Source organism: Macrotis lagotis, chromosome 1 (assembly GCF_037893015.1).
Source record: "Macrotis lagotis isolate mMagLag1 chromosome 1, bilby.v1.9.chrom.fasta, whole genome shotgun sequence".
In the NCBI taxonomy this organism is placed as follows: domain Eukaryota; kingdom Metazoa; phylum Chordata; class Mammalia; order Peramelemorphia; family Peramelidae; genus Macrotis; species Macrotis lagotis.
Window position 1 is genome coordinate 428727651 of NC_133658.1, and position 14596 is coordinate 428742246.

The following is a 14596-nucleotide window of genomic DNA, read 5'->3' on the forward strand; positions in this document are numbered from 1 at the left end:
GGGTGTCAAATAGACACGCTAGTAGTCTCTTTTCCCCCTGCCTTTTTCTGTGGAAGACTTTAACTCCTGCCAAGAAGGGAAGTAGGAAGTTGGGATTGGATGACACTGTGGTAGATACCAGGTTATATGTATAGTTATCCTCTCACTTAAAAATTGTTAGTCTACAAAGCTTATTATCTTGTTTTTAAAAGATGCCTTATGTAATATGTAATTTTACCATCTCTAATGTTTTTCTTTCTTCCTTTTGGATCTGATTCTCTCACAAGAAGTTCAGTTTTGATCTATGCTTATCATGGATGCAAATGTAAAACCTGAATCAGATTGCCTTCTGTTGGGGAGAATGGGGAGGGAAGGGAAGAAGGGAGAAAAATGTAAAACTTAAAACCTCACAAAGAAAAATGATTGGTAGAAACACCATTGTATGTAATTGAAAAACAAATAAAATATTATAAGATAAAAAAATTATTAATCTAGATAGAAGTAGTTTTCAGGTTCAAGCTAAAGACCTAATTGCTGCTCATTAATGGGGGAAGGAAGATCCAAGTTTTAAATCTAAGATCTCCCTTCCCAGCAAATATAAGTTCACAATGAACAAATGTAACAATTAGCCAAAAAAAAAGCATTTATGTCAAAATTATATTTTATGGTCCCCACAACTACCCTATCAATTACTAAAATAAATATATAAGTGGCCATTATAAGGTAACAATAAATCAGAAAATAGAAACTAAGAGTGTAAGGAGTAATATAGAAACCACTGGTCAAAACTGCCTCCTAAATTGAAGTCCCATTTTAATTTATTAATTTAATTAATTAAAGCTAAATTAAAAGATGCTAGCTAGATCTCAATAAATGACCTGTGAGTTACAAATAAATGTCTGTGAGTTACAGACAAGCACCAGATGTAAATCCAGAGAAGCTCCATGCTAATAAGGCAATCCTAAAGTGGTACTGATAACTCTGAGATGATATATATAATATATATATATATATATATATATACACAATATAATGACACCCAAATGCCATATACACATATATATATATATAAGATTTAGTCCTTCCCCCCCCAGGAGACCCCTATAAGAATGGAGCCTCAAAACCCTTCCTCTCAAGCATTTATCCAAGGGCTCCAAGTCCAAGTCAATACAAAATTATCCAGTGTCCCTAAGTGTTCCTCTCTCTCCTGTCTCTTTCTCAAGCTATCTGCCTCCTTCTCCCACCTTTGTTCTCTGAGTTTTCCCTGTACTGTCCTGGAACTGTCTGCATTTTACTCTCTGTACCCAATTAAAGTGTGATTGATTCATTATTCCCTAATTACTGCCAGGGTACTTTCCAGCCAAATAATCAGAACTTGTTTGCCCTGGGCCTGAATCATGGTCCTTTTCTGTTTTTTAATTTTATTTTTTTCCAAATTCATGTTATGAAAGTTTTTCAACATTCATTCATATGCCTAAGTATATTTTTAAGTTACAAAATTTCCTTCCAGCCTCCCTTCACACACCCCTTCCCTTAAGGTCTAACAGTCAAGTTAGTGTTTTATGTACATATTTGTGTTAAACATGTTTAAAGATTGGTCATTTCAGTATGAGGAATTAGAATTAAGGGAAAGAAAACGTGAGATTTTTTTTAAGTGTATGTAGTGTTCATCAGATTCTGAAGGATTTTTGTTTTGTTTTGTTTTTCTTCCTCTGGATGGGGATAGCATTGCCCATAGCCAGTCTAATACAGCTGCCCTAACTCTGAACTGCTGAGAGTAGCTGCTCCCATCAAGATTGATCATCTCACAATGTTGTTGTTAATGTATACTTTGTTCTCTTGATTCTGCTCCCTTTGCTCATCAACAGATCCTGTAAGTCATTCTATGCTTCTCTACAATCCAACCTCTTATGGTTTCTTATAGAACAATAAGATTCCATAGTATTCCTGTACCATAACTTGTTTAGGCATTCCCCAATTGATAGGCATCCCCCCAATTTCCATTTCTTTGCCACTACAAAAAAAGCTGCTATGAATACTTTGGATCATGTAGAATTTTTCTCATTTTTTATTATTTCATTTGGTTATAGGTCTAGAGTTGGAATTTCTGGGTCAAAGGGTATGAACAGTTTTACTGCTCTTTGGGCATAGTTTCATATTGCTCTTCAGAATGGTTGGATCAGTTCACAACTCTGCCAGCAATGCATCAATGTCCTAATGCTCCAACAACCTCTCCAATATTGATCATTTTCCCTTTTTGTCATCTTAGCCAATCTGATAGGTATGAAGTGATACCTCAGTTGTTTTAATTTGCATTTCTCTAATCAATAATAACTTGGAGCATTTTTCATGATTGTATATAGCTTTAATTTCTTCATTTGAAAACTGTCTATGCATATTCTTTGACTATCAATTGGGAAATGACTTGCAACCTCATATTTTTATTTTTATTTTTTATTTTTTGCAAGGCAATGGGGTTAAATAGCTTGCCCAAGGCTAAACTTTGAGGAAGACTAGATTACATTCAGTTGTTTCCACTGCCTCTCCACCCACTCACCCTTCAATCTTTTGAATTTGGCTCTAGACCACCACTTTATGAAAACTTCTCTCTCTCCGAGGTTACCAGTGCTCTCTTATTTGTAAATCCAATGACCTTTCTTTTCTCAGTAATCTTCTTTGACACTTTTGCTGGTTTTGACTTGAACATCTCATTTTCCCAGATGTTCCTGGTTTCTTTGACCCTGCTCTCTATATACTCATCCCTTTTCCTGTCGTCCAATGTTCACTTCTTTGCAGATGACTCTTAAATCTACATACCCAAACCTAATCTTTTCCCTGAACCACAGTGCTGTATCACTGACTACTAGATATTTTTACATATATATGATATCTGAAACTAGAGACATCCCATTTTAAAACTCAATCATCTTTTTTCCTAAACCTGCTCCTCATTTCCCTAGTTTTATTGCCATCACTTGCAGCTACTGTGGTTTTCAACTTCAGAATCTTGGCTCTTCCCCTGCCATAACTAACCCTCCCCCCATTCCAATCAGTTATTATGTACATTCTATTTCCTGTAACAGAAAGGGTTACAAACAGACTGCATAGATTTTTAATTTGGCCAGCTCTAATTTGTCCCACAATAACACGCTCTTATCTTTAAATGAGAATTTAATGATTAATATATACTTATGATCCAAGATTATATACACTTGCATATAAGTAAAACATCAGCTTAGATAAAGAAGGAAGAGATAAGAGATAAAAGAGAATTACCCAACCTGAAAATCGGCTGGGAAGTCCCTAGATGTCACACTCAGCCTCCAGGATCTCTATTGGGAAAATTCCTTTGGCAGAGCATTCTCTCTGAAGGGATGGACTTCCAAAGTCCACTTTCCCAATAAGACCTTTATAGTGCTCACACAAAAGTGGCATAGGTTCAAGGGGTTACAAGCCTCAACTCAGTGATCAATGGGCTCTCTCAACCAAACTCAATGATCTTCAAGTTTTAGCCAAAACACCCTCAGATCCTGAGTACAATCACTTTCTCCAGGTGTCTTGTGGTAAACACTCAGGGATGGATCAAGTCCCCAGGTGTGGACCCCAAAACATGTTTACTAGGAATATTCCCAAGCACTCCCTGCCCTGGAACATGCTTTGGTCAACATGTTTGGTTCAGTGTGCTCCGAGAAGTTTCTTCTCCTTGGACCATGAGGCTAATGGGAAAGATCTCAATTTAACCCTTCACCCTTCACTTCTGGAGTGTCCCTTACATACCTATTCCATACTTTCCATCCCAGGTATTCACTTAAGACTATTTGTGCCTGACCTGTGGTAGAGCTTTCTGAGCTTGTATTGGTTAGCTTAGCCAAAGACAGTCTCATTATAACCTGTCTCTAACACAGTGATGTTTTGGTAGTCTTTGATAGTTTGCCCTTCATTTTAGAAGATTATGACATCAGGAAGATGACACCATGACAGGCATGTGAATTGGATTTGAGTGAGGGGGGTACTGTGCTGTCACCAGTCTCACTTTATCCTCAAGAGTCGTATGGGTCGGGGTGACTAGGTGGTGCAGTGGATGGAGCACCGGCCTTGGAGTCAGGAGTACCTGGGTTCAAATCCAGCCTCAGACACTTAATAATTACCTAGCTGTGTGGCCTTGGGCAAGCCACTTAACCCCGTTTGCCTTCCAAAAAACCTAAAAAAAAAATGACTTGCCTGCAAGAAGATAGCTCTGGATTCGAGGGGATCAGGGTTAAGTGACTTGTCCAAGGTCACACAGCTGTTAGTGTCTAAAGTCAAATTTAAACTCGGGTCCTCCTGACTTCAGGGCCCTTGCTCTACCCACTGCACCATCTAGTGGTCCTTTTTCTTCTTTGATAATGAGGACAAGAACCATACTTACCCTGCCCACACTATTTCAGATTCTCATTACTGTTTTATATCTTTCTACCTACCTCTTATCCACAAAATGATTTTCCTAAAGAAAATAATTTTGATCATGTCAAAAATCTTACTCTTCCTTCTAGAAGCATCAATATTTTCTTTACCTGGTATTTTGAGGAATGTACTCTTGATTCTTCCCCTCAAGACTCAATCCAGTTATCACCTTTTCAGTGAAGCCCTTCACTGTTAACCTCTGCCTTTTAGCATTCTCTTCCTCCAATATGCCTATAACACCTGGTCTGATCATGTCTTTGTCTTCTTTCATGTTCACTTAATGACCATCCATAAAAGGAAGCGACAGTCAGACATTAAAGAAGCTAACCACTCACAGCATTCTGGGTCATGCTAATCATCCCGATGTTTCTGAAGAGAAAATAAGGCTAATGATTTTGAGCAAACTCTGCCTCTCTTTATCATGCTAGTATAATACTTATTTGTGATGACACCCCCCTCCCCCATGACCCTCTTCCAACCCAGGAGAACGTTAAGTTCCTTAAGTGGGTGGATTCTCATTTTTATCTTCTACATAGCAAGGTCTTGTACTCTGAAAGGCAAATGTTGAGTGATGTTAACCTTCAGGCTATTGCATTATTGGTTCATGAGCTTGTAGCCCACTAAAATGCTCAGTCTTTTTTTATATGTGAATCTGTCACAAAATCACAGAAACTGACAGTTGGAACTTCAATGACTTGTATAAGTGATTTAAAAAAACCTCAAGCATAGGATATTTACATTTATCTCCATTACATTTCAATACTCAATTCCACTCTTCTCCCTGTTTTATTTCTGTTCTTTCCTCCTCTTCTGTGAAGGTGAGATGACTAGAATCACAGAATCTTGAATAGGGATCACAGAAATCACCTATTTGAGCCTGTATTTGAAAAATTTACCCTCAGAAACGATCCAGCTTCTGCATCAAGGCACCCAGTGATAGCTCATGGTAATCCATTCTTTTAAGGAACCAAAAATCTGCCTAACTTTCTAGTTCTAATCTCTTCCTTTTTTTGAGAGGCTATGTAGTATAGGGAATTAGAAACAGAAGTAAAGAAGCTCTCAATCCCACCACAAAGCAGTTGTGTCTGTGAAGTCACTTTAATATCTTTGATCCCATTTCCTTAAAAAGGAAATTTAATAAAGAAAAATCCTTACATTTCCTATTGGATTCTGAGTATCAAATATTTTTATGTATGTGTATATACATGTATATATATGTATATAAGCAAAATAGCTTTTAAACTCTGAAATGCTCTATAAAAGTAATTTATCTCCAATCTTTTATGTTGTACCCTCTAGAGAGGTTCCACTTTCTACCACCTCTTTTGCCTATTATTTTTTGGAAACCTTTTTCTATCCTCATATAAGAGCCCAATACAAGTCACCTTTCTCAAGAAATTTTTGATACTCTGGCTATTAATAGCAATTTGTAATGTACTTCAGGTATTTTTCTTTTTTTGGGAGAGGGAAGTACATTTTCTCTAGTAAAACACGACCAAATTGAGATACCCAGCATAGTCCTGAGCATACCAGTCCAAATTTGTTGCTTCATTATATACTGAGACCATTCCCACATCCTTGCATCTCTTCCTTAGTCTGCTAACCTATTAATTCAGATTTCCTACATACATCACTTGATGAAACTGAACAGTGCCCTGGAAATCTTTCATTAGGTTGATGTAAATTTGTTTACCCAAATATGCATTGACTATCCTATATTTTCTCTTACTTTGCCCAATATCACAAGAAAGATGAATCTTAGTATTACTATGAATTTGCATTTAATATTGCTTAGTGTTTTGGAATTAAGATTTGAGAATATCTAGTTTGTCCTCTCATGTTGTCAAATCTGCTTAAGGCCCAAATGGCAGTACACTGGAAATCTTGCTTTAGATTGACCTTTATTCAACCTACCAAGATCACTATCCCAAACTATCTTTTCCTAAAGACTCTGCCTAGAAGATAGTTCAATTATTATCTGCTGTAATAAATTGAAATTTTACTTAATTTTTCTTAATCCTAGTCCAGACAGGTCTAAGTCATAGCAAAGATGTCAGTAAATTAAGGGTAGTAACAAATCTAATTCAACTCATTTTAAGTTTATTGAATTAGCTTCCACTATAATGTCTAGTTCATCAGGGATTAGCTATGATGTTCAGCATCTAGTGGCAGTAGGGGTACAAAATATGTTGAAGTGGAATTAATAATGTTATAGTACACTCCAGATTTTAGTATGCTAGTACTTCACAACGCCAAAATAATATTTGGAGTTTTTTTTACATGAACCTAGTAACCCAGTTAATACTTTTCAAAAGGCCTAAAACAAACCCTAATTTAATCCAATCTCTGGTCTACCACTCTTAAGTATATTCTTATTTTTACCAATGAAATTCTTTTTTTTTTGCAAATGGGGTTAAGTGGCTTGCCCAAGGCCACACAGCTAGGAAATTAAGTGTCTGAGGTTGGATTTAAACTCGGGTACTCCTGATTCCAGGGCCGGTAGTACTCTATCCACTGCACCACCTAGCTGCCCCCCACCAATAAAATTCTAAAGAAATGTAATATGCGTGATTTGTTCAACTTTAAAAAAAATGTATCATATAAGCAATTCAACGCTGTCTTTAGAAAAACTAAGGTTACTACCAGTTTCTTGTTGTTAACACTTTTATTCTCCTAGACTTCAGGGCTTATACATGCAAAAAATGGATGGAATAGAATGGAACTCAATTCTTTTAAGTATATAAAAGAAAGACATTTTTATAAACAATTAAGATACCTCAAAACAGTGTATTTTAGAGACCAAGGAGTAATTTGATATCGTTATTCAAGCTTTCTGATAGCTACATACTGTCATCAGACCACAAGAGTGTTAATGAACTAACATTAGATTACAATGTTTTAACATATATTAAGGATATTATTTCTCCCTCTCTAAAATAAAACCAAAGTAAACTACAATGATTACTATTTCTTGCTTGAATGTCTAAGGTATCACAGTACTGATTATACTTAAAAGGGAAAAGAATCCTAAACTTCTCCTTTTCCCCTTAACAGCATGTTCATGCCATACATATTTTTTTTAAAAAGTGATTTAACAAAAATAAAGAGAACATATCTGAAAATATACATCAGAGGGAATGAAGACATCAAGTATTTTCTCAACACCTTATACAAAATAACTTATTCAGACTAGTCTAGGAAACATGCTATGGTTCCATGTACTGGAATGTTTTAATCCACTTCTTCCATACGAGATGTGTCATCATCTCCTTCAAGAGGTGGCATTTCCTCAGTTATAGCTGTATTGGTTTCTTCAGTAGTTGAATCATCTTCATCAATTCCTATTTAAATACAAAACGCCCAATTTTATAATTTGTTCAGATAGCTTTAACATTCAATACATAATTTTCTTTAAAAGTGTTTCACAATTCATTCCCCCCTTATCAACTTACCAAGGCCAAGTTTGATCATTCTGTAGATGCGATTGGCATGTGTCTGGGGATCTTCCAAGCTGAACCCAGAAGACAGCAGTGCAGTTTCATATAATAAGATGACCAGATCTTTCACAGACTTATCATTCTTGTCAGCCTCTGCCTTTTGCCGTAGTGTTTCAATAATGGAATGGTCAGGGTTTATTTCCAAGTGTTTCTTTGCTGCCATGTAACCCATTGTTGAGTTGTCTCTTAGTGCCTGAGCCTTCATTATTCTCTCCATGTTTGCAGTCCAGCCGTATGTGCTTGTGACAATGCAGCATGGGGAAGTAACCAATCGGTTTGATACAACTACCTGAAAATAAGGTGAATTTTTAAAAACCAAAGAACAAAAGCATCACATTAAGAATAGGTTATTTTTAATGATTATTCTATATAACTTAGAAGACTATTAAGATTATTAGTTAAACAGTCCTAATTCAGCTTCCAATTAGGAAATGTCAAGATACCTTAACTCAAGGTTACTCTTTAAATTTGATTCCTTGTCAATACTAGCCCCAGAAACAGAAAATTTCCTGCCTTACCTTTTCAACTTTCTTTTCTAGGATGTCTTTCATTATTTTGCAAAGGTTTTCAAACTTTGCTTTTTTCTCCTCCTGTTTCTTTTTTTCATCCTCATCCTCTGGGAGTTCCAAACCCTCTTTGGTTACAGACACTAAAGTCTTGCCCTCAAATTCCTTCAACTGCTGCACACAATACTCGTCAATAGGTTCGATCATATATATTACTTCTAAACCATGCTTCCGAAGACGCTCAACAAAAGCTGAATTAGCCACTTGGTCCTTGGTTTCACCTGAAAAAGTAAATTCACATGACACAGAATGTTCTATTTCCTATGGTTATGTTTAATTCATTGCCTATGATCTTATTTAAAATTCTAGAATCTCAAAATTTCAGTATGTCAAGGCACCCAAATGTTCTTAACGGTATCCTCCTAGCAGTCTTCAGTAATCTGCTTCCTCCTAGCTGTGCACACAAAAAACCTTGCCAAATATACCATGTTAAAATTGCTATCATTCACTTTAAGCTCTTTTGCCATGCTGGTTTATCCTTTTCAATTGGATGTACTCCAGATGGGTGAGGTCTTTCCTAAAATATAATATATTATAACATAGTAATATAATAATCCAGATACAATCTGTCAGGATTTTACATGTCTCCCCTCTATTACCTTGCATTTATTCCTATTTTAGAACCTGTCCAAATTCTCTTGATCCCAACTTAATTGTCAGTAATGCCTACTACTAGGGTTATTTATTCAGATTTGAGAAGAAATTAACAATGAGAGTTAAGCATAGGTAAAATTCATACAAAATAGGAAATTATTTTCAAGTAGTATCATTAAAATGAATTACCAGTAATATAATAGATGTGTTTCTGATTCTCCTTCATCCTCATGCAATAGTCCTTAAGAGAAACCATCTCATCACCAGAAGCAGAAGTATAATACCTCAGCAATTCTGAAAGTTTCTTCCGGTTTTGGGAATCTTCATGTATTCCAAGCTGGAAAAACAGAACAAAACTTGAGAAACTTCCTAGTTTAATAGCAGAAAGAAGTAGAGCAAAAAAAATTAACTAACCTTAATGTTTTTAGAAAACTGCTCATAAAACTTTTTATAATTCTCTTTATCCTCTGATAGTTCAGTGAAGAGTTCCAAACACTTTTTGACCAAATTCTTCCTAATCACTTTCAAAATTTTGCTTTGCTGCAGCATTTCTCGTGAAATATTTAGAGGAAGATCTTCAGAATCTACCACACCTCTGATGAAATCTGAAACAATTTGAAATGGCTTTCAAATAAAACTACTACTACTAAATGGAGAATGTCCTTTAAACAAGCAGAAGCTATACCTCCTCTTCCTCTTACTTACTCAGATATTCAGGGATAAGCTCTTCACAATTATCCATGATGAAAACCCTACGCACATACAACTTGATGTTATTCTTTTTCTTTCTATTTTCAAATAGGTCAAAAGGGGCACGTCTTGGAACAAAGAGAAGGGCTCGGAATTCCAACTGTCCTTCCACTGAGAAGTGCTGTAATTAAAAAAAAAAAAGCTTTGTTAAAAATCTATACACTAAAGCAGATTTTTCAGATTTTAATTTCTGTCACTGTTTTTCATAACGTAATGTTTTTTGAATGACAACAGGATTTTTAATTTTTTCTAAAATTCAAAATACTATATGCAAAGGATGTAAAATTGTTTTATACTTATGTGCCTATTATTCCCTGGGAAAATTAGCTACTTGAAACTTACTTTCACAGCTAAATGATCTTCCCAGTCATTTGTCAAACTCTTATAGAATTCACCATATTCTTCATTAGTAATATCATCAGGATTTCTGGTCCAAATTGGCTTTGTTTTGTTAAGTTCTTCCTGATCAATATATTTTTCTTTAATCTTCTTCTTTTTCTTCTTGTCACCATCTTTCTTTTCTTCTTCTTCTTCATCAGAGCCAACATCTTCTATCTCTGGCTTGTCCTCAGATTCCTTTTCCTCCTTTTCCTTCTCTTGTTTCTCTTCTTTTTCCTCTGCTTCATCATCACTGACTTCTTTATCTCGTTCTTTTTCCACCTTCAAAAAGGATTAAGTCATTTCAATGTTTTAAAATGCATTAAAAATCAACATTTAATCAGGGATCTTGTCCATCAAGAACAAAAATAAAAATACCTTAAATGGCTTAACACTTTCATTACAAATATTTAACGTGTAACTTCTCTAGGTCCATTTAGATATGACATCTGCATGTACTATGGCTTAAGGACAAATAAAGTTACAAAGCCCAATTCAAATTTTAGAATTACCATATCATAATAGTTCTAAGCTGTGTATTACTAATATGAATATACACACAGCCATCAACCTCTATTACATAAAGACTAACTAGCCAACAATCTATGTATATAATAAGCTGATGACCTCAATTCAGAATTACAGCATTTCAAACTTACAAAAAGTGTAATTGGATAGCCAATAAATTGAGAGTGCTTCTTCACAATTTCCTTTATTCTTCTTTCCTCCAAGTACTCAGTTTGGTCCTCTTTCAGATGCAAAATTACTTTTGTTCCACGACCCATAGGTTCACCTGGAAGAGAAAAAGGGAAAAAAGTTCTTGGGGGAAGACATGTTGTAGTTTGTAATTTTATCTGATTTCTCCAATCTCAACCTATAAAATGAACTAGTTATTAGAGAATACTAGATTTTTAGAAAATCCCTTTAATACACCTTCTATTCAGTTGAATTCAGGTACTCCAGGGCCAGTGCTCTATCCACTGTGCCACCTAGCCACCCCCCAAAATTTATTATTAAGCATTAATTACAAGTTTCTAATAAAGGTTTCCTTCTCAATCTGTTATACAGCAGTGATGCATTTACAGTACAGAGATATATACTGAGGTAGCTCTTTTAAGAGTAATTATACTTATTGTTGGGCATGCATCAAATCCTTTCTTGTAATGAAATGACTCTGGTTTTATTTCTATCTAGAGCCAGAAGGAAATTCAAAAGCTACCTGGCTAATCAAGCCTCTCCTCATTTCACAGCTGAGCATAATAAAATGTAGTTACCTGCCCACTGTCAGCTTCAAAAGTGGGGTTTTAAACTCCTCTTTTCCACTATACCAAAATGCTTTTCTCCTCTCTGGGTAGAGAACCTGATCCATTTACTTGTTTTGAAATTGGTTTAAATTATACAAAATAAAAACACATACCTATATCAGTCCTGACGGTGAATGACCCTCCTGCTGAAGACTCCCAGGCATACTGTTCATCATCATTATGTTTGGTGATCACAGTCACCTTCTCAGCAACCAAATAGGCAGAATAAAAACCAACACCAAACTGACCAATCATGGAGATATCTGCACCAGCCTGCAATGCTTCCATAAAAGCTTTGGTTCCAGACTTTGCTATTGTACCAAGATTGTTGATTAAATCGGCTTTGGTCATTCCAATACCAGTATCCACAATGGTAAGGGTACGATCATCTTTATTTGGAATGATGCTAATGTTCAGTTCTTTCCCAGAATCTAGTTTGCTTGGATCTGTCAGACTCTCATATCTGATTTTGTCCAGGGCCTACCAAGAAAGATGTGTTTAGAAAAATTTTAAACCGTGAATTAAAGCAGGTCTAACAAAACTAAATCCAGTAACAGAAAAGAAAAACTTACATCAGATGAATTTGAAATTAGCTCCCTCAGAAAGATCTCTTTATTGGAGTAGAATGTATTAATAATTAAGGACATCAACTGAGCAATTTCTGCCTGAAAGGCAAAAGTCTCCACTTCCTCCTCCTCCATAGGTTGGTCCTGGGTCTGCGTTTCCTCAGGCATCTATGGAATATTGTTATCCATTCGTCAAATAACGTTTGTTAAAAGAATTTTCACATTTATGATTAAGACTAGAGTAGGGAAAAAATTAAAATAATTCATTTGTAATCAAGTCAACATGCACGCTTTAAACTGGAGACACTGACTGATCCAATTACACCCCATTTAATTATTTAAGACAGTCACTTCTCCAGCCTGATTAAGGCTAGAAGGCTGGACTCAGTAAGAGGATATCCTGTCCGCTACCAAGAAATAAATAAATAAAATATAAATGAAACAAGAGAAATTCTCAGGTCAAGAATTCGAGCCGATTCTATTCCAACACATCAAGACCCTGTTGTTTAAAGCACTTGTTAATCGGGCACCGCGGCGAGAAAAAGGTTAAAACTGAGGCGCCCCCCCCATTTCACAAAGCATAGGGATGAGGTATCGAGAAATCCAAAAAACGGTAAAAAAAGACAAAACCCCAGCAGGCCGGCCCAAGCCTGGCTCGGGGGCGATGAGAGGAACGGCTCATCTCAAAGCCCCCAGCCAATTATTTGAAAAATTGAATGTGGGGGCATTGCGCCGCCCAGCCCCCACTCCGCCGCAGCGGCCGCCGCGCCTGCGGGCACAGCCCCCCCCCCCCCCCGCCATCCTCGTCTCCCGGGCCCCGGATTCTGCGGGGGCCCCCGCCTCCCCCACCTCCCGAGGAGGCGGGCAAAAACGGGGGCGCCCCGTCCGGGCCCCCGAGCCGCCCTTCTGCCATGCCCCTGCCCGGCGGGCCCCCGCCCCAGGCCGCTCCTCGGGGGGCGGCGGGGCGCCCGGGCCTTACCTCGGCGGAGCGAGTCGGAGCCCGCAGGCTTCAGCAGGCGGCGGGAGGGGAGCGGAGCGAACTGGCGCGCGGCCGCCCCCGCCGGCCCCTTATATAGAGTCGGGCGCTCCCCGCCTCGGCAGCGCCTTTTCCAGAAGCCTCCGGAACCTTCCGGAAGAGCGTCCTCGAGCCCTCCCCAACCGCCGCGGCCCCCCGCGCGTGCGCACAGCGCGCACCCCCCCCCCGGCCCCGCCTCTGCTCCGCCCACGCCCTAGCTCTTTCTGTCTCCTCCTCCCCCTCGCCTCCCCTCCCCCACTGCGGGCCGCCGCGCCGGGCCGGCCCCCTCCCCCACCCGCGAGCGCCGCGGCCCAGCCGGCGGGGGGGGCGGGGGGAGCGCGAGCGCGCGCGCGCGAGGAGCGGGGGCGAGCAACGGCCTCCGCCTCGGCCCGGCGCGGTTGCCATGGCCGCCCCGCGAGTCGGCGCGGCCTCGCTGCCCCGACCTTCGCAGCACTGCGTCAGATGCGCATTCCTGACGCGCAACCAATCTCTCTCTCTTTTTTTTTTAATTAAAGATTCTATTTTGAGCAGCTACTCGGCGCGCCCCGTCCCCGATCTCGAATAGACTTAGAACTGGAAGAAACCGTGCGTTTTGGCCAGCGACCCCCCGCCCTATTTTACAGTTGAAGACTCTGAAGCTCGGCTAAGGCCTTTAAAGCCCAATCCGGGCCTTTCCCTCAGCACCCGCACTGCCCCAAGCGTGGGACTCAAGGGCCGGGCCCCCTCGGCTCTCCCTCTTCCCCCTCCCGTCCTTTCCGCATGGGTGTTGCGCCAGGTCGTCCATCTCCCCGCAACCCACCTCCCTGCACTTGACCTTGCAAATTTACATCCCCACCCCCGCATTTCCCCAGAACTTCATTTCCAGCAGATGAAGATTTCTACCTGGGTGCTCAGCTGGCATCTCAAACACGTCGCCCTGCAAAGGTAGTTTTCAACAATCTTTTATTGCAAGGGTTTGAGTATGACATTTTTCTCCCTCCCTAACTTACCCCTCCCTCTTTGTTATAACCGTGATAAACATAAAATCCATATCGTGTTGTAAAGAAGACTCAAATCCAAACATTAAAAAAATGCCTAAGATAATTTTTAAAAATTGAAGATGATAAGCTTTATTTTCATTTGAACTTCATAGTTTCTCCTCTGAGGAAGATTATTTTCCATCACAATTTTTTTAAAAATACAAACCATTAAAAATTATTTTTAACATTCTTTGAATTCCAGATTCTTTCCATCCCTCCCACAAACACTGAAAAAGCAAACAATATATCTCTTGTTCATGTGAAAGAAATTATGCAAAACATTTCTATATGAGCCATATCAGAAAATAAAAGTGAGGAAAGCACCCAGGTTATCTTCCTCTAGAGGTGGATTACATCATTTCATGATGAGTCCTTAGGAATTGTCTTGAATCCTTGTTATTGATCAGAATACACAGATCTTACCCGTCTGATCATCACTACAACATAGCTGTTACTATGCACAATGATCTCCCAGTTCTCACTTC

At 38.7% G+C, this 14596-nt stretch overlaps 1 protein-coding gene across 1 annotated transcript; it reads right to left on the reverse strand.

The window, feature by feature from the left end:
• Positions 1 to 7068: 7068 nt before the first annotated feature.
• On the reverse strand, positions 7069 to 13213 carry HSP90AA1 (heat shock protein 90 alpha family class A member 1). The gene is made up of 11 exons (XM_074213131.1): positions 13057 to 13213; positions 12084 to 12245; positions 11625 to 11991; positions 10867 to 11000; positions 10172 to 10489; positions 9785 to 9950; positions 9494 to 9684; positions 9269 to 9416; positions 8438 to 8706; positions 7875 to 8208; positions 7069 to 7763 (listed from the first exon to the last, which is right to left on the reverse strand). Exons 2-11 carry the CDS (start codon positions 12243 to 12245, stop codon positions 7654 to 7656), a joined length of 2199 nt encoding a protein of 732 aa, XP_074069232.1. The 5' UTR covers positions 13057 to 13213; the 3' UTR covers positions 7069 to 7653.
• Between the last annotated feature and the right edge of the window lie 1383 nt (positions 13214 to 14596).